Source organism: Panthera pardus, unplaced genomic scaffold (assembly GCF_024362965.1).
Source record: "Panthera pardus isolate Hobbes unplaced genomic scaffold, ASM2436296v1 HiC_scaffold_7, whole genome shotgun sequence".
In the NCBI taxonomy this organism is placed as follows: Eukaryota; Metazoa; Chordata; class Mammalia; order Carnivora; family Felidae; genus Panthera; species Panthera pardus.
Window position 1 is genome coordinate 45,722,126 of NW_026527002.1, and position 25,933 is coordinate 45,748,058.

The following is a 25,933-nucleotide window of genomic DNA, read 5'->3' on the forward strand; positions in this document are numbered from 1 at the left end:
TTTCTTTCAATTTGTCATTAGTCTTTTAAATCTTGTGTGTGGTGGTGTTCTTCATGTTTATTCATTAAAAACATTTTATGTAATCACTCTTGGTTTTATCCTTTATTATCTTTTCTTGCATTTATATTTAGGAAAACTTCCTCTCCACCAGATACATATTTACTTGTGTTTCCTCAGAGTTCTTTGTGGTTTCCTTTTGCTGAAGAGATAACTTCCTAAAATGGATTCTGGAGAAATAGTTCTTTGTTGTTTTACTTTATTTATTCAGCATATTTTACTGGGTTGGATAATATATTTGAAGACAATTTTGAGGAATATGTATTCTCTAACCCAGAAAGCTACATTTTTAAAAACTTTCTCGTTTTGCCATTTTATTGACTTGAAATTGAAAATCTGGTAATTAATCTACGAGTTAAATTAGTAGTTTATGTCCAGAGTTCTTTGGCTTTATTTTCCAGGGAAAAACAGCTTAGTTTTAGTTGCAGAATCTGCTTTTTCCCAACCGTGTGTTCTTTCTCAGTCACCTCTTGATTTTGTCTCCTCATCTCCCTTTCTTTCATGCTTTTCCCTGCCACTTCTCCCTCTCTGTGCTGCTGCCCCTGCCCCCCTTCTCTCTTTCTTTCTTCCTTTGTAATTCCTCCTCTTCCTTTTCACCTTTCTTCCCTTACTGTTTTTCTGTTTCTTCTTCTGTTTCATCTGTCTGCCTCCTTTTCGTCTCCCTGCCTCCTGATACAGATAATATAGTTTATCACTATATCAACCATGTCTAATTTAATATGGTTTGACATATATTAGACCCTCACTGTATAGCTGCTGAATAATAATAATAGAATTTCACAGATAACAAAGAAACTTCTCAATTTCTGCCTAGAACCTGTAACAATTCAGTTTAATAAACATTATTATGAGCCTGTTATGTGCCAGGCACTGTGCTAGGTTCATACATCACGAAGATGAGACGAAGACATAGGTTCTGCCTCCAAAGGAATTTACAGAATGTGAGAGAGATGAACAATACATGGATGATTTTAAATCTCTGTGCTAATACATGGAGGAGGAGCATTTCTAGTCCAACCAGGAAGTTCAGGAAAAGCTTGTTTGAAGGGATGAGAGTAAGCTTGCAAGATAATGAAAGTAGGAAGGGCAGCACCATGTGAATGTGTGTAACAATACTGAACTGTACACTTAAAAATGGTTAAGGTGATAAATTTTGTTTTGTGTATTTTACCACAATTTAAAGGAAGAGTAGATTGGGCACCTGAGTGGCTCAGTTGGTTAAGGGTCCAACTCTTGATTTTGGCTCATGGCATGATCTCACAGTTGGTGAGTTCAAGCCCCACATAGGGCTTTCTGCTGATGGCGCAGAGCATGCTTGGTATTCTCTATCTCCCTCTGCCCTCCCCTACTCATGCTCTCTGTCCTTAAAATAAATAAACATTAAAAAAAATAAAATAGCAGAAGAACATTACAGATAGAATGGCATGACCAAATTGTCCCCCAAAAAATGAACACTTAAGAAACTATGATGATGTATAGTCCTTTCTAACACCTGGTTAATTACTTCAAACTGTATGTTCACTTTCTTCTCCCTCTTCTCAGAGTTGGGTATCAGAAATTAAAAATGAAGAAAATAAAATATACTTTCATGAAACTGAAACATTTCCAGTGATGGAAGATAATTTGCCTCCAGTTCGTGGTTCAAACAGCCGTCTTCATGTTAGTAAGGTAGGCCATTTTGGTGTGGGGGTGGGTGGGGTGGGGGGGGGGGAAGACGATTGTTGTTTATTGAGGGCGCTAGCTCAGTTTAATCAGAGTAACCACAGTGTGATGTCCTCTGAGAGTTGGGGGTTATCCTTCAGCTGGCCGTGTGCTATTGCCTTCTTGAGTTGGCTGTGTTTCATCACCTGGTGATCAAAATGAAATGCCATTTCCCTTTGAAGACTTTCATCTTGAGCTTACCGCCTTTCTTCATTTTTCATTTGTTATGCCATGATCTTATGTGCTCATAAGATCTAATTGAGTGTGTGAGCATTTCAGGGAATAATTTTATCTGTCCAGTAGAAGCATAGAGGAAATAATTTGTAACATAATTAACTATGGACTTAAAGTACTCAAGCAGTTATATATGTCATTCCTCTGTTTATTGCATATTTTCCCCCCTTATTTCCCCAGCCCCTTGTGATGATTTTTCTGTGGTTGATCCCTATTTTGTTCTGTAGACCTGTCCTTTTTAACCCATGGGTTTCATAGAGAAAAAGCCTGTTGGAGTTCCAGGTCCATTTATATATATATTTTTTAATGTTTATTTATTTATTTTTGAGAGAGAGAGAGCAAGAGAGAGGGTGAGTGGAGGAGATAGAGAGAGAGAGAATCCCACACACAGCCCAACAGCACAGGGCCTGACACAGGGCTTGATCTCACTAACTGTGAGATCATTACCTGAGCCAAAATCCAGAGTCAGATGCTTAACCAACTGAGCCACCTATGTGCCCCCGGGTCCATTTATACTTAACTTCAGGTTAAAACTGAGCTTCTGAGCATCCACCTGACTCGGATATTATAGAATCTAAGCCATTGTCTCAAAGGCATTGGGAGTCTCTGGGCTCTCACATGGATCACACATTCCATTCCCTCTCCCCCTAATTTTTTCTTTTATTCCTATCATTTGTGGAAGATTGGCTACCCAGATCTCTTCATTCTGGATTAACTCGTTATTGTTCTTCTCATTTCTTCTTTGAATACTCAATTTTATTTAAAAAACATCCATAGCTCTTCATCACACAGCTCTCTGATAATTAACTTTCCTGCATCTTTTTACTCCCCATTAAGAATAACTCATGTAACCAAGGTACACAGTAATATTGTAAGGATGCCACTGTCTGTAATCAATAAATTTGTTTTTATTGGACACCCATTTTGTGCTAAGTCTGTGCTGTAAAAATGTAACAGGAGGTTATATAGTTCAATGTGGTATTGTGATTATGAAAGTATAATCCGTGGATCCTGGGTGTCCCAGAGATCCTTCCAGAGGGTCTAGAAAGTCAATGCTATTTTAAAAAATAATGCTAATTCTTTGTCTTTTTCTCTGTGTTGACATTTGCAGCAGGTGCAGCTGCTGGTGTCTTAGCACAAATCAAGGCAGCGAGTGGGACCAAACTATACTAGGAGTTACTTTTCTCCACTGCTACCCATTTACAGTAAACATTCCAATTTAACTTAAAAATGTCTTCTATGAAACAACAAGACTTCTTTATTTTGTTAAATCTTGAGTCTTGAGAACTTATCTTTTTAATATTCTGTGTGACAAAATATGAAGTATTCAAAAAATGCTTCAAGAGCTGCCAAGGTGGCTCAGTCAGTTAAACATCGACTCTTGATCTTGGCTCAGGTCATGATCTCATAGTTCGGAGGATCGAGCCCCATGCATCGGGCTCTGCGCTAACAGCATAGAGCCTGCTTGGAATGTGTTCGTTCTCTCTCTCTCTCTCTCTCTCTCTCTCTCTCTCTCTCCCTCTCCCTCTCCCTCTCCCTCTCCCTCTCCCTCTCCCTCTCCCTCTCCCCCCAACCCTCACCATGTCAAAATAAATAAGAACACACACAAAAAAACCCGAAAAGCACTTCATGGTGAAGAGAAATCTAGGTTATTTTGAGATTTGTAGGTTGAGTTCAGTTGCCAGCTTAAGTAACCACTTTTTCCTGGAACAGTTTTTTTTGTTTTTTGTTTTTTTTTAATTTTTTTTTTCAATGTTTTTTATTTATTTTTGGGACAGAGAGAGACAGAGCATGAACGGGGAGGGGCAGAGAGAGAGGGAGACACAGAATCGGAAACAGGCTCCAGGCTCCGAGCCATCAGCCCAGAGCCTGACGCGGGGCTTGAACTCACGGACCGCGAGATCGTGACCTGGCTGAAGTCGGACGCTTAACCGACTGCGCCACCCAGGCGCCCCCTGGAACAGTTTTTAACTTGAAAGAGTGATTGACAGACAAATTGTGGTTATTCAGACTTGGGTGTTTGACAGACACTGTATTGAAAATAAGTCAAGTGGGAGTGTCACTTTAAGGAAAAGAACTGACAGTGGTTTTTGCTAGTGATAAAATCTGAGCTTTCAAGTGCAGCTTAGAGTATTTCAGAATCTTACATGGCTCTTAAATACTTGTGACAAAAAAATTTCTCCTTAAGGGGATACTTAAAGACTTTTCTGATGAGCTCCATGCAGATATTAACAGATACGATTTTTATTTTTATTTGTTTACTTTTTAAATGTTTATTTTGGGAGGAGAGAGGGGGGGTGGGGACAGAGGATCCAAAATGGGCTGTGCACTGACAGCAGGGAGCCCAGCACTGGTTTCAAATTCACCAACAGTGAAATCATGACCTGAGCCGAAGTGGGACTCTCAACCGACTGAGCCACCCAGGTGCCCCAAGATTTTTAAACTGTATAATGAAATGTAGGAATATTTGGAAGATCTGCATAACTCCAAGTGACCGATGCCCAATGTTACAAAATTGTGCATAGGTAAATGACCCATTCAAAGTGGTTTCAGATTGTGACTAACTTTTAAGAAGCCATTTAAGAAACTGTTGAGCATTATGGCTATTGTTTGCTTTCCTCTCTTTCCCTTCTGGTGCTTGTAGGGGGCATGTGACCGAGGTTGGGCTGCTGAATGGCAGGGAGCTAGTGCCTGCTTAGGGATGGGCACCTGACCCAAGCTAGCCAATCCTGAATCCTTCCCTGGGATTTCTCTAACTGAAGTTAGAGAGGAGTCATTCTCCTTTTCCTTCCTTCCTTCCTTCCTTCCTTCCTTCCTTCCTTCCTTCCTTCCTTCCCTCCTTCCTTCCTTCCTTTCTTTTTTTTTTTTATAAAGACTTTAATTTTTTAATTTTAATTTTAATTTGAGAGAGAGAGAGAGAGAGCATGTGATTGGGGGAAAGAGGGAAAGGGGCAAAAGGAGAGAGAGAGAATCCCAAGCAGGCTCCATGCTCGGCGCAGACCCCAACTCGGGGCTCAATCCCATGACTCTGGGATCAGGACCTGAACCAATCAAGAGTCGGGTGCTCAACCGACTGAGCCACCCAGGTGCCCTCTCCTTTTCCTTTCTGATTGGGAGTCCCGTGAGTTTATAATCCCACACTGCTTGTGGCCACTATGCCTGCTACGTGGAAAAAGAAGAGCCAGCGGGGAAAAGGAAATCAGTAGGCAGAAAGAAACAGGGACTGGGGACAAGGGGAGAGTGGAAGAGCTGGAGAGGGTATCAGAATCTTCTATCTAGCAATACCGCTGCCTCTTCATCAGTTTGGTTACATAAGCCAATAGTTTATTTTTTTAATAGAATTAGTCCAAGTTGGGAATCTGTCATTTGAAACAAAACTATTCTAATGCACCAAAGTAGTTAATCTTATTTCTCCAGTGCCTAGGTTTTAAAAGACTGATAGTTCATTACTTTTTTGTTATAAGAAAATCACTAAAAATGAAATTTCACACATGCAAGTTTTTAAATTTTATATATGTACTTAAAGTCCTGTAGATCGCTCCCAGAATTAACTACCAATTTAAAATCCTTTTTTTTTAACATACTATATGTTATAGTTACAATACTGGAGTTGTTATAACTTCAAGAGTACCTATTTTCCTTAATCGGTATATCTTAATCCAATACTTCACATTGTGTTTATCATAAAATCTGCTAATCTTAAATATGTCTCATAAAATATGATTTTATTCTTTCAGGAAAAATATTCTAATAGTAGACCAACTAAAAAGAAAATCCCAAGGGATTATGCAGAATGGGATAAGTATGTTTTATATTTCTTTATACAAAACTTGTCACTGAAAAATTCTCTATCATAGAATATTGTAGTAATCTCTTACTTATTATAAATCTGAACTACCAAGTTACTTTGGCAGAGTACTAAGAGTATCTGGTCTAAGCACTTTTGATCTTCATTTTTCACTGAATAAATATCTATAGCATCCTTTTGTTTATAAAAGCAACCAAAAATAGGTAATCCTAATGCTCACTGAAAAGAAAAAAGAACAAAAATTTTAAATAGATAAATTAATTATAATTTTAATTACAAAGTTCTGAACAGTTTCGGTCTGATTAACATGTATATCCTCTTCCCTCTCTCTCTGCTCCTCCCCTGCTTGCACTCTCTCTCAAAAATAAATAAACGTTAAAAACAAAACAAAACAAAACAAAAAAACCCCATGTAGATCCTCAATGAGTTGCATGGTTTCTAAGAGTGAAACAGGTAATTTGTGGCATAAACCTATTACGCATTTTCAGAATATGTGTCTAAAGGCACAGTGGTACAAGTATAAGAATATCAATAATATATTTTATTTTCTTATAATGTACATTTTTTCAGTTTTTTTCCTTTCATTTAAGATTTGACGTGGAAAAAGAATGTTCAAAAATTGACGAAGATTACAAAGAAAAAGCCGTAGTAAACAACAAGTCACATTTGTCTAAAATTGAGACAAGAATAGACACAGCAGGTAATTGGGGAAAAATAAGAATAATTTAGTAGTCTTTACAGTTTACATTTTAAAAATTATAGTAAAAGCTATTAGGTCTAGAAGGTCTAGAAGACATTCTTTTTAAGCAGTACAGATTTCCATTAAAAGTTCATGGATTTTCTCCTAGAGTTGACCACCTCTAACAAATTCAGTTCCATTCTTTAACTACCTAATTTTATGAGTAATAGTTACACTGAGGTTTAGTAAGACTCAAAAATATAAGAATAAAACTATGTTTTTACTATAATTTTTCACTTTTTTTCAAATCCTCTTTTTCTCCAGATACCTCATTTTTTTTCCTTTTACCTCAAAATAAAAAGATATAGCAGTTTGTTTTCATTTGAAGTCCATAGGTGTATAGCTCCTTTAAAGTGAAGTAAAACCAATAATAGAAAAAATCTAAACACTCACAAATTGTGATGATTTAAAGAAACATTTCCTAAACTTAAGAAACCTCCTATTTTCCTTTTATTTCCTTCACAATTTACTGCTTCTGTTGAAGTAAGCATTCTTGGATTTAAATTTTTTTTAAATTCTATTCAATTATATATTTTTTTATTTATAGCAGATAATTTATTTCTAGGTCTAACTGAGAAAGAAAAGACTTCCCTTGCTACTCGTGAAAAGGAAAAAGGAAATGAAGCTTTCAACTCAGGAGATTATGAGGAGGCTGTGATGTATTATACTAGGTGAGCAGATTTTTCTGTGATTTATGTTGCTTTTTTTTTTTTTTTTTTTTTTTAAGTAGGCTCCAAGCCCAACATGGGGCTTGAACTCATGACCCTGAGATCAGGAGTCACATGCTCTACCAACTGAGCCAGCCAGGAACCCTTTGTAGTGGTTTAAACTTCCCATTAAAAAAAAAAAAAAAGATAATGTTTCTATTTAATTGTTGAAATGATATAAATAAAAAGTCTTTCAGAATCATTTAAGATATTATACTTATGATTTATCATAAATTTACTTGTGTTTGGTTTGTTTTTTAAATACTTTTTCTCAACCCTTTAAGCTCCCCACCCCATCCCCAGTTTTGACAGAGGTCCTAACTTTCCTATTTGACAGAGAAAATAGAAGGCATCTGAATGGAACTCGACAGAAAGTCCATATAGCATAGAGGTTAAGAATTCAGGTTCTGTAGTCATACTGCCTAGATTTAATCATGACACTTATGATACTACCTCCCACCACAGGGTCTTTGCATATGCTGGGTCTCTGTGTAAAATATTCTTTCCTTTTCTCATTATCTAGTTAATTCTAACTTACCTTCAGGTCTCATCCCATGCTTTACTTCTTTGGGGGAAGTCTTCCTTTACCTCCCAGACAAGGTTAAATCTTTACCCTACTCCACTCCTCCCCACCCTTGACCCCCAATTTATACGCTCTTGTAGCAGTCTTGCCTCTCCTTTTTTTTTTTTTAATTTTTTTTTTTTTGACATTTATTTATTTTTGAGACAGAGCATGAACAGGGGAGAGGCAGAGAGAGAGGGAGACACAGAGTCTGAAACAGGCTCCAGGCTCTGAGTGGTCATCACAGAGCCCGACGCGGGGCTCGAACTCACGGACCGTGAGATCATGACCTGAGCCGAAGTCGGACGCTTAACCGACCAAGCCACCCAGGTGTCCCCAGTCTTGCCTCTCATTTGTGGTACTTGTTGGAGGTATAATTTAAGTTCGTGTGATTTGATAGTAAGTAGACTGTAAGCTCTGTCAGAGCATACTGTCCTTGTCAGTTTTTTTATACCTTTGTATCCCCAGTGTCCAACAAAGTTCTTGGTTCATAGTAGATGTTCAATAAATACTTATCTGAGCTTTTGAAGCTCTTATAGTCCATGAAAAGTAGACTAATTTCCTAAAACATTGTTACAAACTAATTGTGCTTATAGAATCCCTTACACCATCTTAGAAATAAACTCTCTACAAACTTTTATCCACCTTTGAAAAGAAGATTTTCTTTTTCAATGTTGTGTCACTAAAGCATTTTATCTCCACTGATTAGGTGGACATACAAGGTATGTTCTTTTATTCAGTATAGTCTTCCCCTTTCAGATAGATGGACATCAATACTGATGTTCTTTTTTTGTAGATTTCCACCAGTGGAGTATCTTAGTCTATTATAGGGAACAAAATTTTTCTTGTCTTTTAAGAAATCATAGAGGGAGGGGCACCTGGGTGGCTCAGTCGGTTAAGCTTCCAACTTCAGCTCCGATCATGATCTCACAGCCCGTGAGTTTAAGCCCCACGTTGGACCTTGTGCTGACAGCTCGGAGCCTGGAGCCTGCTTCAGATTCTGTGTCTCCCTCTCTCTCTCGGCCCCTCCCCTTTGTACTCTGTCTCTCTGTCTCTCTCAAAAATAAACATTAAGAAAAAAAATTAAAAAAAAAAGAAATCAAAGAGGGAAAAAGTAAAGCGGCATGGCATAATGGCTAAAGGAACTCAGACTGCCACTTTCTGACGTCAGGCAGATTCCTCACCTCTCTTGCCTCAGTTTTCTCAGTGTGATGACGCTGGTGTAGTGCCTCCTTCGGAGCAGCTGTGAGGACTAAATAAAGCAAATACTGAAAGGCAGGATAACATGGTGGTAACAATAGCAGGTGCTGGAGTAGACTGGGTTTGAGTCCTGATTCTCATTTACTAACTTGTGGCCTTGAGCATGTTACTTAGCCTTTCTGTTACATCATTTTTTTTCAACCGTAAAGTAGGAAGAGCAGTAATGTGAGCAGTAAATTTAGAGCAGTAATGTCTTTCATGGATTGTAGTGAGAATTAAAGGAGCTCAGTGTTGAGTGCCTGGCACGTGGGAAGTGCTCAGTGTCAGGTACTTGTATTAGTTATCCTTACTTGTATTTTCTGTGTTTGGTCTCTACCCAACCATGTCATTGCTTGATAATTATCTTTAATGATCTTAGTAAATTGCTACTTTTTCTGGCTCTTCCATTTTCATCTTCTATTCTTCTGGATTTAGAAAATTCAACGCACCAATACCCTTATCTTTCCTATACTTCGGAATACATTATTTCACAGCATTCCAAATCAACTTTTTAAACAGCAACGAACTAGGTTTTAAGTTCCTTCTCTCATCAGTTATTTTGCATTCATACTCTTAGCACAACAAAATGTGCTCTTAAAGTCCGTATTCCTCAGTTACTACTACTCTCCTGTTTTTCTTCAATTAAACTTCTCGGATTAAATTATGAGCATTGCCTTAGAGTTAAATCTTTTAGATTATAAGCTAAACTCCTGTTTTTAGATAATAAACTAAACTCACCATAATAGCTTAATAAAGGGTATTAGTTGTGATTGATTGCTCCATTTTTTTTGTACTAGGACATTGTCTCTAAGGGATCAAAACATGTATTTGATGTTAACTAAACTGTTTTTTTTAGGAGATCTATGGGCGTTTAGGTTACCATGTCACTTGTAAAGCCAGAGCCAACCTTAAACTGCTTAACTGGATATTTAAGCATCTGTGTAAATAGTGATTCAGTATGTTTACAGAGCTGTATTTTATTGCTTTTGATCCTGCAGGCTGTATTAGCTTGCTAGGACTGCCATAACAAAGTGCCACAGGCTGAGGGGCTCAAACAGAAATGTATTTTCTCACCATCCTGGAGGCTACAAATCTGATCAAAGTGTCAGGAGGGCTGGCGTCTTCTGGGCCCCTGTTCTGGCTTGTAGGTGACTGTCTTCTCTCTGTGTCTTCAAGTGGTCTTTCCTCGGCATGTGTCTGTGTTCTAATCTCTTCTTATAAGGACACCAGTCATATTGGACGAAGGTATACCATCATGACCTCATTTTGACTTCATCATCTCTGTAAAGGCAACGTCCAAATATAGTTATGTTCTGAGCTACTGGGGATGAGGACTTCAGCATGAGTTTTGGGGACACAATGCCACCCGTGACATGGGCTATGATTGTTCTCTTTACAACTTTACCTGAGTTTCTCTATCTTCATATGTTTTCCTCTGGTCAACTTGTTGCCAATAAGTGTCTCTCTTGTAGGAGTATATCAGTGCTTCCCAATGTAGTGGCCTATAACAATCGTGCTCAAGCAGAACTCAAGCTACAGAACTGGAACAGTGCTTTTCAGGATTGTGAAAAGGTGTTGGAGTTAGAACCTGGAAACTTAAAGGGTAAAAACTATTCGTAGAATGCTTTAAATTTACATCAGGATTTGTTAGACCATTTGTACACACTATAATTATACTAAGAATATTTCAAATACGCTCTAATTTCTATATGTGAATCATCATCTTCATAAAGTGACTTTTAACTTCAAGTTTAACTTAGAATTTGAATTCCTGGTTATTTGTATTGAAGTAGTTAATAATGCCAGGGGTGCGAGTTTGGTAGGAGCAGAGAGAGAGGGAGGAAGACATAGGATCTGAATCAGGTTCTAGTCTCTGAGCTCAAACTCACAAACCATGAGATCATGACCTGAGCCAAAGTGGGATGCTTAACCAAGTGAGCTACCCAGGCTCCCCTATCTTTTTTTAAAATCTTCTATTTAATGTTTATTTGTTTTGAGAGAGAGAGAGAGAGAAAATGAATGAGCGGGGGAGGGGCAGTGAGAGAGGGGGACAGAAGATCTGAAGCGGGCTCTGTGCTGACAGCAGAGAGCCTAATGTGGGGCTTGAACTCACGAACCATGAGATCATGACCTGAGCGGAAGTCGGATGCTTAACTGACTAAGCCACCCAGGTGTCCCAATATTTGCCTTCTTGTTACTTACTTATCAAACTATCTTTTTATCCAAAAAATATCTAAGTGTAATTTAATACAGATTTTCTAACATTTATTAATATAATAAGCCCACACCAGAGCTCTAGAACCTTCTACCAGTGGCTTTGTGGGCATTTCCACTTATATGTCCATAGACATTTTAAATGTGTCCAAAACCAACTATATGTTTTCACCAACACCAGCACTCTGTTCTGATTTCCTGTCTCTGTGACTGCACAACTTTGCCATAGTCTAAGTCCAAGGTATACAAGTCAGACTTTGCTTTCCTTTTCTGTTATCAAGAAGCAATCATTCCACAAGGGAGTAGCATAATTTACAATAGACTCTATTTCTTTAAAAAAATTTTTTTTTAATGTTTATTTTATTTTTGAGAGAGAGAGAGACAGAGTGTGAGCAGGGGAGGGGCTGAGAGAGAGGGAGACACAGAATCTGAAGCAGGCTCCAGGCTGTGAGCTGTCAGCACAGAGCCCAATGCGGGGGTCAGACTCATGAACCATGAGATCATGACTTGAGCCGAGTCAGACGTTTAACTGACTGAGCCACCCAGGCACCCGGACTCTATTTCTTTAAGTGTTTATGTATTTGAGTAAATATAAACACTTAATTTTTTTCACATGGAATGTAACCTTTTGTGACTGTGAACATGGGTGTGCAGAAACCATGGGCATGCTGAGGGGAGACCCTGGATCCTGGGAGATCAGCCCTGACTGTCATTACCATGGATTGCCCTCCTTTCACTAGTAAAGTCCTCTTGTGCTTATATTTTGTTTCTGTCACAGAGTATGGGTGGACTCCCAATTTTAGGAGATGGCAGAAAGGGCTTTGCGATCTCCTGATGAGCCCACACCAACACCATGTCAGGCCCTATGCCAGGCACTTGAAATGTATTATTTCTGCTAATTTCACAGTAGCTTAGTAGAGGTTCAGATACTGTTATTAGTATACTCATTTTACAGAAGAGGAAACTGAAGCATAGAAAGATTAAGCAACTCACCCACGATCAAACAGCTAGCAAATGGCAGAGACAGGACTCAACACTGGACAACGGACTCCAGAGTCCACATTCAAACACTAATTTCTGTCACCAGAATGGCTTTATGTTTTCATTCTTCCTTGTTTGAGTAATTTCAAAAGCACCAGAATCTTCACTATTTAAAAAACAAATTAAAATGGGGTGCCTGGGTGGCTCAGTCGGCTGAGCATCTGACTTCATCTCAGGTCATGATCTTGCAGTTCGTGAGTTCGAGCCCCGCATCAGGTGGGCTCTGTGCTGACAGCTCAGAGCCTGGAGCCTGTTTCAGATTCTGTGTCTCCCTCTCTCTGCCCCTTCCCCACTCATTCTCTGTCTCTCTCTGTCTCTCAAAAATGAATAAATGTTAAAAAAAAAACTTTTTTTTAAACAAACTAAAGCCAAATCTAGTAATGAGTATGGCTATAAAACATTGTCTTATGTTTGCTTAAGTGAATAAATAACTTCCTCTTCAAAGCTTTATTTTTTACTCAAAATATAATTGTTCTAAATGCAATGTGGTATTTGGATTCATCCTTTGACAGAAAAAGGCATCAGTAGAAAAATTAGTGAAACCCAAATAAAACCCGTAGTTTAGTTAGTAGTATTATACCAATGTTAATTTCTAGTTTTGTTAAATATTCCATAGTTACATAAGCTGTTAGCATTAGGGGAAGCTGGGAGAAGGTATATGAGAACTTTTTGTATTGCCTTTGCAACTTTTCCATAAATCTAAAATTATTTCAGAAATAAAAGTTAAAAAAGTAATAATTGTTATATCATGCCTATTTTTTGGAGACATTTCCTTCTGCGTAGTCATAGTACTTTTAGTGCAACAGTTTTCATTAAATTTATGTGAAAATGATTTATCCTTTAGATTTTCATGGCTCATTCTTTTTTTTTTTTAATGTTATTTATTGTCAGGTTCGCTAACATACAGTGTATACAGTGTGCTCTTGGCTTCGGGAGTAGATTCCCATGATTCATCGCTTACATACAACACGCAGTGCTCATCCCAAGTACCCTCCTTAATGCCTATCACCCATTTTCCCCTCTCTCCTGCCCCTACCTCATCAACCCTCAGTTTGTTCTCTGTATTTAAGAGTCTCTTATGGTTTGAATCATGGCTCATTCTAAGACTAGAAGCAAATTGGTCAAATTTACATTTTAAAATAGCATATTAAAATATATCAGGTATAAAATTCTCACTTTTCAAAATTTCTAAGCCTGATTCTTCTCAAAATAATAACTATACAAAGTTCTCTCATCATACCTGGATAATGATGGGGCTATAAAGGCATTCATTATCAGTTTTAAATAGTTACCAAATTAGGGGCACCTGAGTGACTGTTGGGTAAGTGGCCGACGTCAACTCAGGTTATGATCTTGCGGTTTGTGAGTTTGAGCCCCGCGTCCGGCTCTGTGCTGACAGCTTAGAGCTGGGAGCCTGCTTCAGATCCTGTGTCTCCCTCTCTCTCTGCCCCTCCTCTGCTAGCTCTCTCTCTCTCTCTCTCTCAAAAACAAATAAACATTAAAAAAAGAAAAATATGTTCTAACCATGCTAGTGTACATTAAAAGATATAACTTTTTCTCGGTAAATTTTCAGCTCTTCTGCGCCGTGCCACTACATATAAACATCAAAACAAGCTCCAGGAAGCTATAGAAGATTTGAATAAAGTACTGAATGTTGAACCTGATAATGAGTTGGCCAAAGTAAGTACAGAAAGTGATTCCTCACCTAATTCTATTATTTCTGTATTTATGTTAAAATGATATCTGTCTTGCTGGATGAATGATGTTGAGAATTAGGTCACAGCTTTAAAAACTAGGTATATCCCAAACACCCTAAAGTGTTAATATCTATTTGAAGTGGAAGAAAGCAGGCTTTTAAATTGTCCAAAACTATAAGCCTACTTCTGAAGGATAAATATTTATTGATTTAGATCTATAACATTGTATAAGGTATACATATGTTGATTAGATACATTTATGTATTGCAATATGATCACCACCTTAGCTTTAGCTAAGACCTCTGTCATATCACATAATTATTTCTCTTTTGTGGTAAGAACAATTAAGATATAATCTCTTAGAAGCTTTGAAGTTTAGGATACAGTATTGCTGACTGTAATCTCTATACTATGCATTAGCTCTCCAGAACTTATTTATCTACTAATTGCAAGTTTGTACCCTTAAACAACATCTCCCCAGTGTCCTTACCCCACCAGCCCCTCGTTATAACCATTTTACTTTCTGTTTTTATGAATTTGGCTTTTGGAGATTTCACATATAAGTGATATCATACAATGGGGATATTTAATTTTTCTCTTTCCTGCAGTGTTGTAAGCAATGCTTTTCTCTGAGCCAATCTCAATTTAACATGCAGAGTGGTATGGAAGTTTCCTAGGTAGGATTAGGCACGCGCTCCATGGCCATAGAAGAGTGCATGGTAAGCATAGCACCACTGACAGCGTTTGCTGCCTGACTGAGCAGACTGATTCATATATGCACTCTGGGCTCTGTTTTGAGGCCTAAAGAGTAGAGGTAAGTGTTGAGAACAGTGAGGGGTCTGAGATTTTACCCTTCTTGCAAATTAACAAGGGAGCCTAGCAGAAGAGGCAAGACTTCTGGGTTAGACACAAAGTATTGTGTTATTCACACTATAGCAAACTGATGAGCTTCGAGTTCACGTCAGTTGCCTTGGCCCCCAAGTGCCCCAGGGAGGTGCAGAGTGGCCCAGATAGATGCTGCGCACTCAGCAAGTTTATATCACAGCCAAAGAATCCCAAATTTAGGAATCCCCCATCTTTTATAGTGGAATACAAGCAAACCTATCCAAAATTCTGTTCCAGAGGGAAATATCTTTATTATACTGGAGAGCAAATATACCTCTCTCTTTTCTGAAGGGAAATACTGTTTTCCAAGGCTGTTCTCAGTACAAACATCCTCAAAAAGATAGTCCGGAACAAATGTCGTTTATTGCCTCTGCTCACAACAGATTTAGAAATATGAGAAACCCATGGAGAAACTTTCAGCAGTAAGTTGTCGCTGTTTCCACATGCACCTTTTGGGTTATCTGTCTCACTCTCTCAGTAGCAGTTAATGTCCCTGGTGGATTTATCAAGTCAGCATTTCTATGGATTAGGTTTAGGGCCCAGCTGAAAAAAAATACATCTTTTTCCCATAGTATTTCCATTTTATGGTGGTATATTTATTGAAAAGTTTGTATGACAATATTCTTAAAAATTTTTTCTTGTTTATTTATTTTGAGAGAGAGAAGGAAGGTGCATGTGAGTGGGAAAAGCAGAGAGAGAGGAAGAAAGAATCCTAAGCAGGCTCCATACTGTCAGCACAGAGCCCAACACGGGGTTCAATCCCACGAACTGTGAGATCACGACCTGAGCTGAAATCAAGTCAGACACTCAGCCAACTGAGCCACCCAGGTGCCCCTCTCTAAAAAAAATGTTTAAACAAGGAGAACCACCTTTAATGTCACTACCCAATATAATTTAATATTTACATATTAACTTTCAAGACTTAACCATTTATATTTTAACTATATGCAAAGATTAACTCAAAATGGATCATATACCTCAGTGTAAAACCTAGAATATAAGAGTTCTAGAAGGAAACATAGGATAAAATTCATAAAAGAAAAAGTTGGTAAATTGGACTTCATTAAAATTTAAAACTTTTGCTCTTTGAAAAACATCATCAGAAGAAAAAACAGGACAAACCACAGACTAAGGAAAAAAATATTTTCAAATTGTATATCCAACAAAGGACTTGCATCACGAATATACACATGGTCCCCAACGTACAATGTTTTGACTTATGATTTTTTGATTTTCTAATGGTGCCAAAGTGATATGTATTCAGTACAAACTGCACTTTGAATTTTGAATTTTGAATTTTGATTTTTTTTCCAAGCTAGCAATACGCTGGGCAGGGGCAGTGAGTGGCAGCTCCAGTCAGCCATGTGGTCACATAGGGAAAGCAAGACACAACTGTTCTGTGCCCATACAGCCACTGTGTTTCTCACTTTCAGTATTCAGTAAATTACATTAGGTTTCATCACTTTATTATAAAATAGGCTTTGTGTTGGAGGGTTTTGCCCAACCATCGGGTAATATCAGTGTTCTGAGCACGTTTAAGGTGGGCTAAGCTAATAAGCTACAATGTTTGGTAAGTTAGGTGTATTAAATGCATTTTCAATTTACGATGGGCTTCTGTAAAGTTCTTCTCAAAACTCAATAACAAAGAAGCAAACAAGCAAATAATGCAGAATGATCTCTTTAATAAAGAGAAAAACAGGCAGTTATCATTAACTCCTCAAACTGAGAAGACTGAATTTAAACACGATGAGAAAACTGACCCTGGCACTGTCTTTGTGACGAATAAAAACATTTCAACTCCTTATAGTTGTGCTATCCATTTAAGTGAATGATCCTGCAGGAAGTCAATTCTGGATCTTGTGGATGGACAACCTGGGGACATGTTTAAACCTTTGACCACATCCCAGGAAACTGAATTCCTTACTTTCAAAGATCATGGTCCAGTAGAAATGAATAAGGCTTATTAGCATTCTTGTGCCATGATGATGAGCTGTGTGATAGAGAGGGCATTCAAAGATGAATGTGTGGTCAGTTTGGTCAGAGCTCCAGAGGTTTCTGTAATCTCTGGAGCCTTCTGCTATGATGCAGTTCTGGATAAGAGACGTGATAAGTGGATGCCAACAAAAGAGAACCTGTGTTCCTTCACAGAAGATGCTCATGTTTTATTTTTTTTTTTTTATTTTTTTTTTTATTTTTTAAATTTTTTTTTCAACGTTTTTTATTTATTTTTGGGACAGAGAGAGACAGAGCATGAACGGGGGAGGGGCAGAGAGAGAGGGAGACACAGAATCGGAAGCAGGCTCCAGGCTCCGAGCCATCAGCCCAGAGCCTGACGCGGGGCTCGAACTCACGGACCGCGAGATCGTGACCTGGCTGAAGTCGGACGCTTAACCGACTGCGCCACCCAGGCGCCCCGATGCTCATGTTTTAATTTATAAACATCTTCCATTTGAAACTCTGGAAGTGGAAGCAAAAATGACATTAGAGATATTTCAACATAGCAAGTATAAAATGGATTTCATAGAAGAGCAGTCATCTCAGAACCCTGAGAGAATAGTCAAGCTACACAGATTGGTCACTTCATTGATGTGAGTGAGGGTCCTTTTAGTCCAAGAACAAGTATTTGTTTCCATTAGGAAGTGTCAGCAGTTCACAATCTTCAAACCACCCAGTTGAGTCTTGTATGAAGAATCCAGGGTCTGTCTTTACCTATACACTTAAGAGCACATGTTACAATATGGGATAAGCCATTGGAAAGATCTTGGAAAATGCTAACTGAAGATCACACTAAACCTACAGAGGAAAATGCACTGACCTAGCAACTTCCTAAAATGTAAATATGTATGGTAAATTAAAATAAATATTTTCCTGTGAAAAAAATAAACTTAAAATCATACACCTACCTTATGATCTAACCATTCCACTCCTATGTATTTACCCAAGAAAAATGCAAGCATATGTCAATACAAAGATTTATGCACAGATGTTCATAATGGCTTTTTTATTGCCAAAAATTAATAACAGCCTAAACATATTTCAATAGGTGAATGGATAAATTGTTATATCCATACCATAGACTACTACTCACAATAAAAAGGAATGAACTGATAGAGATATACAACAGTGTGGGTGAATTTCAAAATAATTATGCTGAGTAAAAACCAAAGTACATATAGTATGATTCTATTTATATAAAATCCTAGAAAATATAAACTAACCTATCATGACAAAAAGAACAGCTGATACAGGGGAGGGCCAAAAAGGAGATAGTTGAAAGAAACAGGAAGAAACTTGGGAATGATGGATATTTATTATGGTCAAAAGCTATCAACATGTGCATTTGAAGTATACAAGTTTGTCAGCTATACCTCTGTAAGCTGTTAAAAATTGGGGGAAGGGAGGGAAGAAAAGTATTTTGATACATGTGTATTTTTCATTCTAATTGGCATAAAACGTAGAACTTTTAACATTACTTCAAAAAAAATGAGTCATATGATTTTGTTTGTATAAAACTGTGTCTCACTGTGTATACATACATGTAAAAATATATCTAGAAATGTCAGAATGTCAGTGTTATCAGAGTGGTAGGATTTCAGGTGGTTTCTTTCTTTTTCATGCTCATGATGCTTTAAGTTTTTAACCATGGACATGTATGATTATAATCAGACAAACCAATGAAGTTGTTTGAAAAAGGAAAGAAAAGTCACCATAAAAAGTGTTATCTTAGATATCTTTATTCACTTTTTAATATCTTCATATTCCTACCTGACAGGATGGTTATGTTTTTAATTAAAGGAAGAAATTTTCTTTAACATGGTGGTTATGTTGCAGAAGACCTTGTTGGAGGTTGAAAGAGATCTGAAAAATTCTAAGCCTGCACCTAAGACTGAAACCAAAGGGAAGAGAATGGTAATCCAGGAAGTAGAAAACTCAGAGGATGAAGGTGGAAAGGACAGCAGAAGAAAACAGGAAGACAACAGCAGAGATAAGAGTAAAACATCTTTTCTCTTTTGGTTATGCAAAAACCTCCCTTTTTATATGATGAGCTGGCTCAAATTTTCTCTTTCTATCAAAATTCTTAGTCTACCAAACTCTTTCTAGCTTTACCTTGTAAATTCACAAGCAAGTTTTTTCTGTATGTTTTTCCTACTATAATCTTCCAAACCCATTTTTCTTCTTAACCTGGTACTCATCTCTGGTGTTCAATTCCTGATTATCATGGTATACTGATAATATCAATAATATTATCATATTATCCATGTACCAGCCATTTGCAAGTTAACCTTAACCTTTACCTTTCTCCTAGATGATTGTTTCGTATATATCTACTTGGTTGTAAACAAAACATGTTGCCTTCACAGGAGTATAGGACAAAGATGAATGCATTGTTGGGAAATTGCTACATGTGCCTTTCAAAAAAATTTTTTATATATGCAAAAGAAATAGGCATAATTTCACCTCTGATATAACTTTTTTAAAAGAATCCAGACTAGGTAAACTTTTATCTTCATAATACAAAATAATGATAGTTACATCAGCTTTAAGGGGGAAGATCCACCTACTCCCTTGTGGGGGGTAGGGGGGTGGGTGGGCGGCTCTACCCCCTTCTGAGAGTAGCCTGCCACCCCCCACCCCAGCATTCAAAGGGAAAGCAACAGTTTTGAAAATCATTCATGGACAGAACTCAACTTGGCAAGTAACTGACAGAATATTTTAATTTTGAAAGAGAAATATAAAATGTTCATTCAACTTAAAAAAGTAAAGAGGTAAACATTGTTATTTTTTCAGTGACAGAAATATAACGTAAGATATATAGCTCAAGACAATATATGATCAGTGAAGACAGGGTAAAGACAAAGGGACCGAAAAAAAAGGAGGAAGAGAAAAAAGGAAACAGAGTAAGAGCACCAGGGAGATAGGAAAAGAAGAGAGGGCATCAAAAGGATTTAAAAAAAAGAAAAAAAAAAAGGAGACATTAAATAGTTTTTCAAGGATTGAGACTCACCTTTCAGCACCTTTAAATAAATTCTTGCAGCAAATATTGTTCTACAGGTTTATATTCATCTAAAGGTGTCAAGCCAAGTGTCTTAAAATTAAAGGAGATCATTTAAAATCTTAGGTGGGGGGCCCCTGGGTGGCTCGGTCAATTAAGTGCCCAACTCTTGATTTCGGCTCAGGTCATGATCTCATGGTTCATGGTTTCGAGCCCTATGTGGGGCTCTGGGCTTGCGGTGCAGCACCTGCTTGGGATTCTCTCTCTCCTTTTCTTTCTGCCCCTCCCCATCTCATGCTCATTCGCACTCTCTCTCAAAAATAAATAAATATTTAAAAACTCTTTAAAAAAATTTACATATAGTGAAAATGGAGTTTTTTGGTATGCAGTTCCAACATGTATATAATTTCATGTGACAGCCACCACCATCAGGATACAGAACAATTCCATCACACCAAAGACTCCTTGCTCTCCTTTTAGCCAGATTCTCCCCTCACCTCAAACCTTGGTAACCGATGATCTGTCATAATTTCTTCAAAAGTTTTTTTTGGGGGACAATACTATTTCTCCTTTCCCACAGGGACTGTTATGCCACAATTGTTAGACCACTTAGTATTGTCCCACAAGTCCTTGAGGCTTTTTTCTTTTTTTTTTTTTCTTACGATTGAAAAGTTTCTGTTGATCTATATTCAAGTTCACTGATTTTTTTCTTCTCTGATCCCAAATCTACTGTTGCTCCCATTCAGTGAATTTTAAATTTTGGTTATTGTGGTTTTCCACTCTAAAATTTCCATCTTTTAAAAATCTTCCATTTCTCTGCAAAGTTTTTTAAGTCTTTCTGTCCATTTCGGGAGAGTTTGGCTTTATTTCTGGGACATGGTTATAATAGTCACTAAAAGTCTTTGAGGATTAACATCTGTGTTATCTGGGGTTTCGCATTACTTAATTGTCTTTTCCCCTTGCCAAATGTTAATATTTTCTCTCTTCCTCATTTGTTAAGTAATTGTGTACTGTATACTAGCAATTTTATTTATTTATTTATTTATTTATTTATTTATTTATTTATTTTTTTTTTTTTTAACATTTATTTATTTTTGAGACAGAGAGAGACAGAGCATGAATGGGGGAGGGTCAGAGAGAGAGGGAGACACAGAATCCGAAGCAGGCTCCAGGCTCTGAGCAGTCAGCACAGAGCCCGACGTGGGGCTCAAACTCATGGACCGCGAGATCATGACCCGAGCTGAAGTCGGACGCTCAACCGACTGAGCCACCCAGGCGCCCCTAGCAATTTTAAATACTATGTGGTTTTCAGTCTTGTTTAAATCTTATGGAGAATTTTTTTAAAGCAGCTAATCTGATTAGGTTAGGGTAACCGTTTTCCTACCCAACTTCTGTGGAATATGGGTTTTTTTTTTAAAGTTTATGTATTTATTTTGAGAGAGACAGAGACAGCACAGTGGGGGAAGGGCTGGGGGGTGGGGTGGGGAGAGAGAATCCCAAGCAGGCTCTGTGTTGCCAATGCAGAGCCCGATGTGGGGCTTGAACTCACAAAACTGTGAGATCGTGACCTGAGTCAAAACCAAGAGTCAGACACTTAACCAACTGAGCCACCCAGGCATTCCTGTGGAATATGGTTCTAATGTCAGTTTAGTTTCAAGACCTTTGCAATGCTATTTGGATCTGTCCCACCTGTACACAACTCTGTGGCTAGCTGGGGTCTGGGCAGTGGTCTTCCCCTGTGATTCCGGTCTCAAAATTTTCAGAATGACGTTTAGGGTCACTTTATGCGTATAGATCACCTGGAGGGTGCGTCCAGTCCATATACAATTCTTTGCAATTGTTTTCTTGAGTTCCCTTCTCTCTGTGATTCTTCTCTACTCATTCTGGTTTCCAATGGTTTTCCTTCCCATTCCTCTAGCTAGAAAGCCAGACTTTTAATTTCCCCATTCTACCGCACACTTCCCATGACTGTGTGCCTCCAGGACTAAGCAGCAACAGGACAGAGAAGAAAAGCAATGGGGAAGAATGCTTGGGACACAGCTTCTCTGACCAGAGATAAGAGTTTAGGTACCTACTTGGCTGCTGCTGCCTCTGCAGCTGCTGCAGGATTGGCTGGGGGCTGGGATTGGATAGAAAGGAAAAAAGAAAAAACCAGGTTTTCCCCAACTCTCTCTCATAGGTGCCAGCTAACTTGTTGCTTTAGATAAACTAAATAGAGGGCTTCTCCTGAAGCTCTTTCTCCCCACACCCAGTGCAGCAGTTCTGGGTTTTAGATGGCCTTTGACCCAGGTTAGGAGATATCAGAGGAAAGAAAAAACAGAAACTCACTGCTGGTTTGGTGGTATTTCAGGTTCTAGTTCCTTTTCCCAACTGGGCTGCTACCATTTACTTTTTGGTGTCCTCGTGTGCCTGCTGCATCAATTCTGTTTCAGATTTTTAGTTCTATTCAGTGGGAGAGATGGGTGGAGTGTGTTTACTCCATGTTGACAGGAGCTGCCTTTCTCATCACTAGTTTTTTTTTTTTTTTTGAAAAATTAGCACATTTGCAGAACTATGAAAGTGTTTTATATAGATTATTTTATTTAATTCTCAAGAAAGCTATAATGCAAACTTTAATAGATTAGGCAATGGAAGCCTAGACAGTTCTACTTATTTGCCGCATAGGCACTGGCTGTAAGTCACGTGGCTAGGATATGGCCCAGTATCTGTGTGACTCCAAAGTCTATCTCATAAAAGTGGTTACTGGATGCCAACTAAGAAAGTATACGTTCTATACTCTATAAAGTCCAGACTGAACATCACCAGGCTACACTGTCAAAGAAACAGATGTAATTTGGTGTTTATCTCCCTTGTGCTCACTGACTCTTATCAGAGGCTGAACCTATGTTGAGGAACAAGTGCGTTAAAAACCAATGTGATCATTTTTGATTAAAGGAGCATAAGAACTGAGTAGACATTTTTCCAAAGAAGATATTCACATGGCCAGTGGATACAGAAAAGGGTGCTCAACATCAGTCATCAGGAAAATGCAAATCAAAGCCACAATGAGATGTCACCTCAAATGTGTTTGAATTGCTGTCATCAGAGAGATAAGAAATAACAAATGTGGGCAAGGATGTGGAGAAAAGGGATCACCTGCTGACTGCTGGTGGGAATATAAACTAATGAAGCCACTATGAAAAACAGTATGGAGGTTCCTCAAAAGATTAAGAATAAAACTACCATATGGTCCAGTTATCCTATTTCTGGGTATATGTTCAAAAGAAATGAAATCACTATCTTAAAGAGGTATCTGTACCCTTTTGTTCTTTTCAGCATTATTCCCAATAGCCAAGACATGGAAACAACCTAAGTGTCCTTCAGCAGATAAGTGGATAAAGTAAATGTAAGACACACACTCACACACACTAGAATATTTTTAGGCCACACACACACAAAAAAGAAGGAAATCCTGCCATGTGCAAAAACATAGGTGGACCTTTAGGACATTATGCCAAGTGAAATAAGTCAGAGAAAGGCAAATACCGTATGATCTCACTTCTGTGTGGAATGTAAAAAAAAGCCAAACTTGTAGAAATAGAGAGTAGAACAGTGGTTGCCAGGAGTGGGGGCATGAGGGATAAGTTGGTTAGAGTGCAAACTTCCAGTTGTAAGATGAATAAGTTTTGGGGAGCTAATTTACAGCATGGTGACTATAGTTAAAAATGTGGTATTATATACTTGAAAGTTGCTAAGAAAGTATATTTTAAATGTTCTCACTACAAAAAAAAGTTATGTAAAGTGATGGATGTTTTAAGTAACCTTACTGTGGTAATCATTTTGCAATATACGTATATACGTATTTATATGTGTATATATGTGTGCATGTATATGTATATATATAAAATCATCATGTTGTACACTTTAAACTTACACAAGGAATGTTATATGTCAATTATATGTCAATAAAGCTGGGGGAGGGAGAGATACTAAATGGCCCTCCTCACAAATAAACATAAACAGGGAAGGGCTAATCATTAAACAATGAGTAATATTCTATGATTAGTAATCTGAGTTAGGATTGTTATGTAATATCATTTAATAGGTTCATAAGATGTTTCTCTCTGAGTTAAGTGGTTATCCCTAACATTAGAACTACAGAGAAGCAATATTCTCATTCAGATTTCCAAGCAGCTAGAGCTTTAAGGGAACCATATCTGATCTTGTCATTCGTGCCCCTCAATAATTATTTTGTAGATCAGTGAATACTTAAAAATATGTGAGATTCCGAAAACAAAAATGTCTTGAGAGGAATGTAAATGTTAAGACCAGTTAGTTCCCTTTTATCAGGAAAGCAAATCCATAGGTGGAATAAATGGCTAGAAGCACAGAGGTAGTCCTTTTAAGATGAAATAAAATCAATGGGGCTATCTTATGCTCACCTTACCGAGTTCCATTGTTAGAGGTCCTGGAGCCTTGGACAAGACAGGAGAAATCGAAGTCACTTCTAGGAAATAATGTGAAAGCCCAGAGGGATGTTATTAGGATGGAATCCTTGCATGTGTTTCCCCATATCACCACATTCCGAGAAAGAATTCCTAGTCATTATGGGGTATGATGCAGGGAGCCCTGAAGGCCATGGAAAAATGCAGCACTTAGTGTTGTTTAACCTCGGCTGATAATGTTGCTCCCTTGCGAGCACCACTTGCGTTGGCCAGGCCCAGTTCATCCCGACTGAGGTATAACATAACCAGTGGATTTAACTTAATAGCTGACAGTTATTGAGCACCTACTCTGTATCAGGTACTGAGACAAGACAAATGATAGGTTTCCTTCACCTGCCCTTCCAAGGACCAGTATGAAGAAATATCTATATGTCAGGCTGATTAGGTCTGGGGATTTGAGTTTCTGGGCTTTCTTGGGAACTCCCCATCTATTTGTGTTTTCTTTCCCTACTGGAGAGCATTTAGACGTGACCATCATCATACAACTAGCTGTCAGAGGCTTTAGTATTTATTTTGTCTTCTTACAGAGTCTGTGAGAAGCAATCAGAGAAAATTAAGCATCTAGCCCCTCTTTAGTGCTGTTGCTTATTCCCCACTTAAAAATGAAATATAAGAAAATTAAATAGTAACTCACAGAAGAATAAAATACAGTTATTTCTCTTGTCCTGGAGTCAGTGGGATCAGGAAGGTGGAAGGGTAGGGATTTCAAAGAGTTAATAGACAAAATCATGAAAAGAAAGGTAAATGATGTTGACTGTAAAAGTGAAAAACCTGTGTAAGTCAGATGTTATAAAAAAAATTAAAAGACAAATGACAAACTAAGAAAAATGACAAGCAGTTGATAACCTTATAATATGAAGAGCTTTTAAAAAACAATAATCAAATGTTAAAATAGCCCAGTACTGAAATGAACAAAGTGTATGAACAGATAAATCACCAATGGATAAATTAAGTGATCAACAAATTTTGTATTGTTAATAAAAAAGGGAAAAGATTCCTTTTCTCTCCCATCAAATTGGCCAACATGGGGGTTTAAAAAAAAAAAAAAAAGAAAGAAAGTATCCTCTGACTCATCAAGGGTAAAGTGAAATAAGCATTCCTTTTTTTTAAATTGAGATAGGATACATATATCATGAAATTCATCCTTTTCAAGTTCAGTGGATTTTAATATATTCACAAGGTTGTGCAACCATCAACACAGTCTAGTTCTGGAACATTTTTTTTATCATCACAAAAAGAAATGTCATACCCATTAACAGTCACTTCCATCACCCCTCCCCTGACAACCACTATTTTCTGTCTCTGTGGATTTGCCTGTGCTGAATATCTCATATAAATGGAATCATACAATATGTGGTGTTTTATGTCTGGCTCCTTTTACTTAGCATAATAGTTTCAAGGTCCATCCATGTTGCAGCATGTGTCAGTACTTTATTCCTTTTTATGGACAAATATTCTATTGCATGGATAATACTACACTTTATCTGTTGATGTACATTTGGGCTGTTTCCACTTTTTTGTCTATTATGAATAATGTGGCTCTGCAAGTTTTGTGTTTATACATGTGTTTTT

General features: G+C 37.8%; 1 protein-coding gene, 1 long non-coding RNA gene and 1 other non-coding gene across 6 annotated transcripts in view; 1 reads left to right on the forward strand and 2 right to left on the reverse strand.

Moving 5' to 3' along the window:
• The window catches only part of SPAG1 (sperm associated antigen 1), a 67,506-nt gene that overhangs the window by 10,063 nt on the left and 31,510 nt on the right, over positions 1–25,933 (forward strand). For 2 of the 3 annotated variants that reach the window (XM_019467985.2, XM_019467989.2), the window contains 7 exons: positions 1,600–1,725; positions 5,730–5,794; positions 6,391–6,500; positions 7,105–7,210; positions 10,520–10,650; positions 13,876–13,982; positions 18,716–18,875. In XM_019467985.2, coding sequence (XP_019323530.2) covers positions 1,600–1,725; positions 5,730–5,794; positions 6,391–6,500; positions 7,105–7,210; positions 10,520–10,650; positions 13,876–13,982; positions 18,716–18,875 — 805 coding nt within the window. Of the gene's footprint in view, positions 1–1,599; positions 1,726–5,729; positions 5,795–6,390; positions 6,501–7,104; positions 7,211–10,519; positions 10,651–13,875; positions 13,983–18,715; positions 18,876–25,933 lie in introns of those variants that run through there. The other variant, XM_053896607.1, reaches the window with a different exon arrangement.
• On the reverse strand, positions 7,276–7,348 carry TRNAR-CCU (transfer RNA arginine (anticodon CCU)). The gene has a single exon. It is a non-coding gene; the product is annotated as a tRNA-Arg (tRNA).
• On the reverse strand, positions 10,030–24,421 carry LOC128775357 (uncharacterized). Of its 2 annotated transcripts, none has more exons than XR_008420088.1 (3): positions 24,304–24,421; positions 10,453–10,642; positions 10,030–10,328 (listed from the first exon to the last, which is right to left on the reverse strand). It is a non-coding gene; the product is annotated as an uncharacterized LOC128775357 (long non-coding RNA). The 2 variants fall into 2 exon arrangements; XR_008420089.1 differs by lacking the exon at positions 24,304–24,421 and adding an exon at positions 16,809–16,875 and having other exon boundaries at positions 10,032–10,328; positions 10,453–10,599.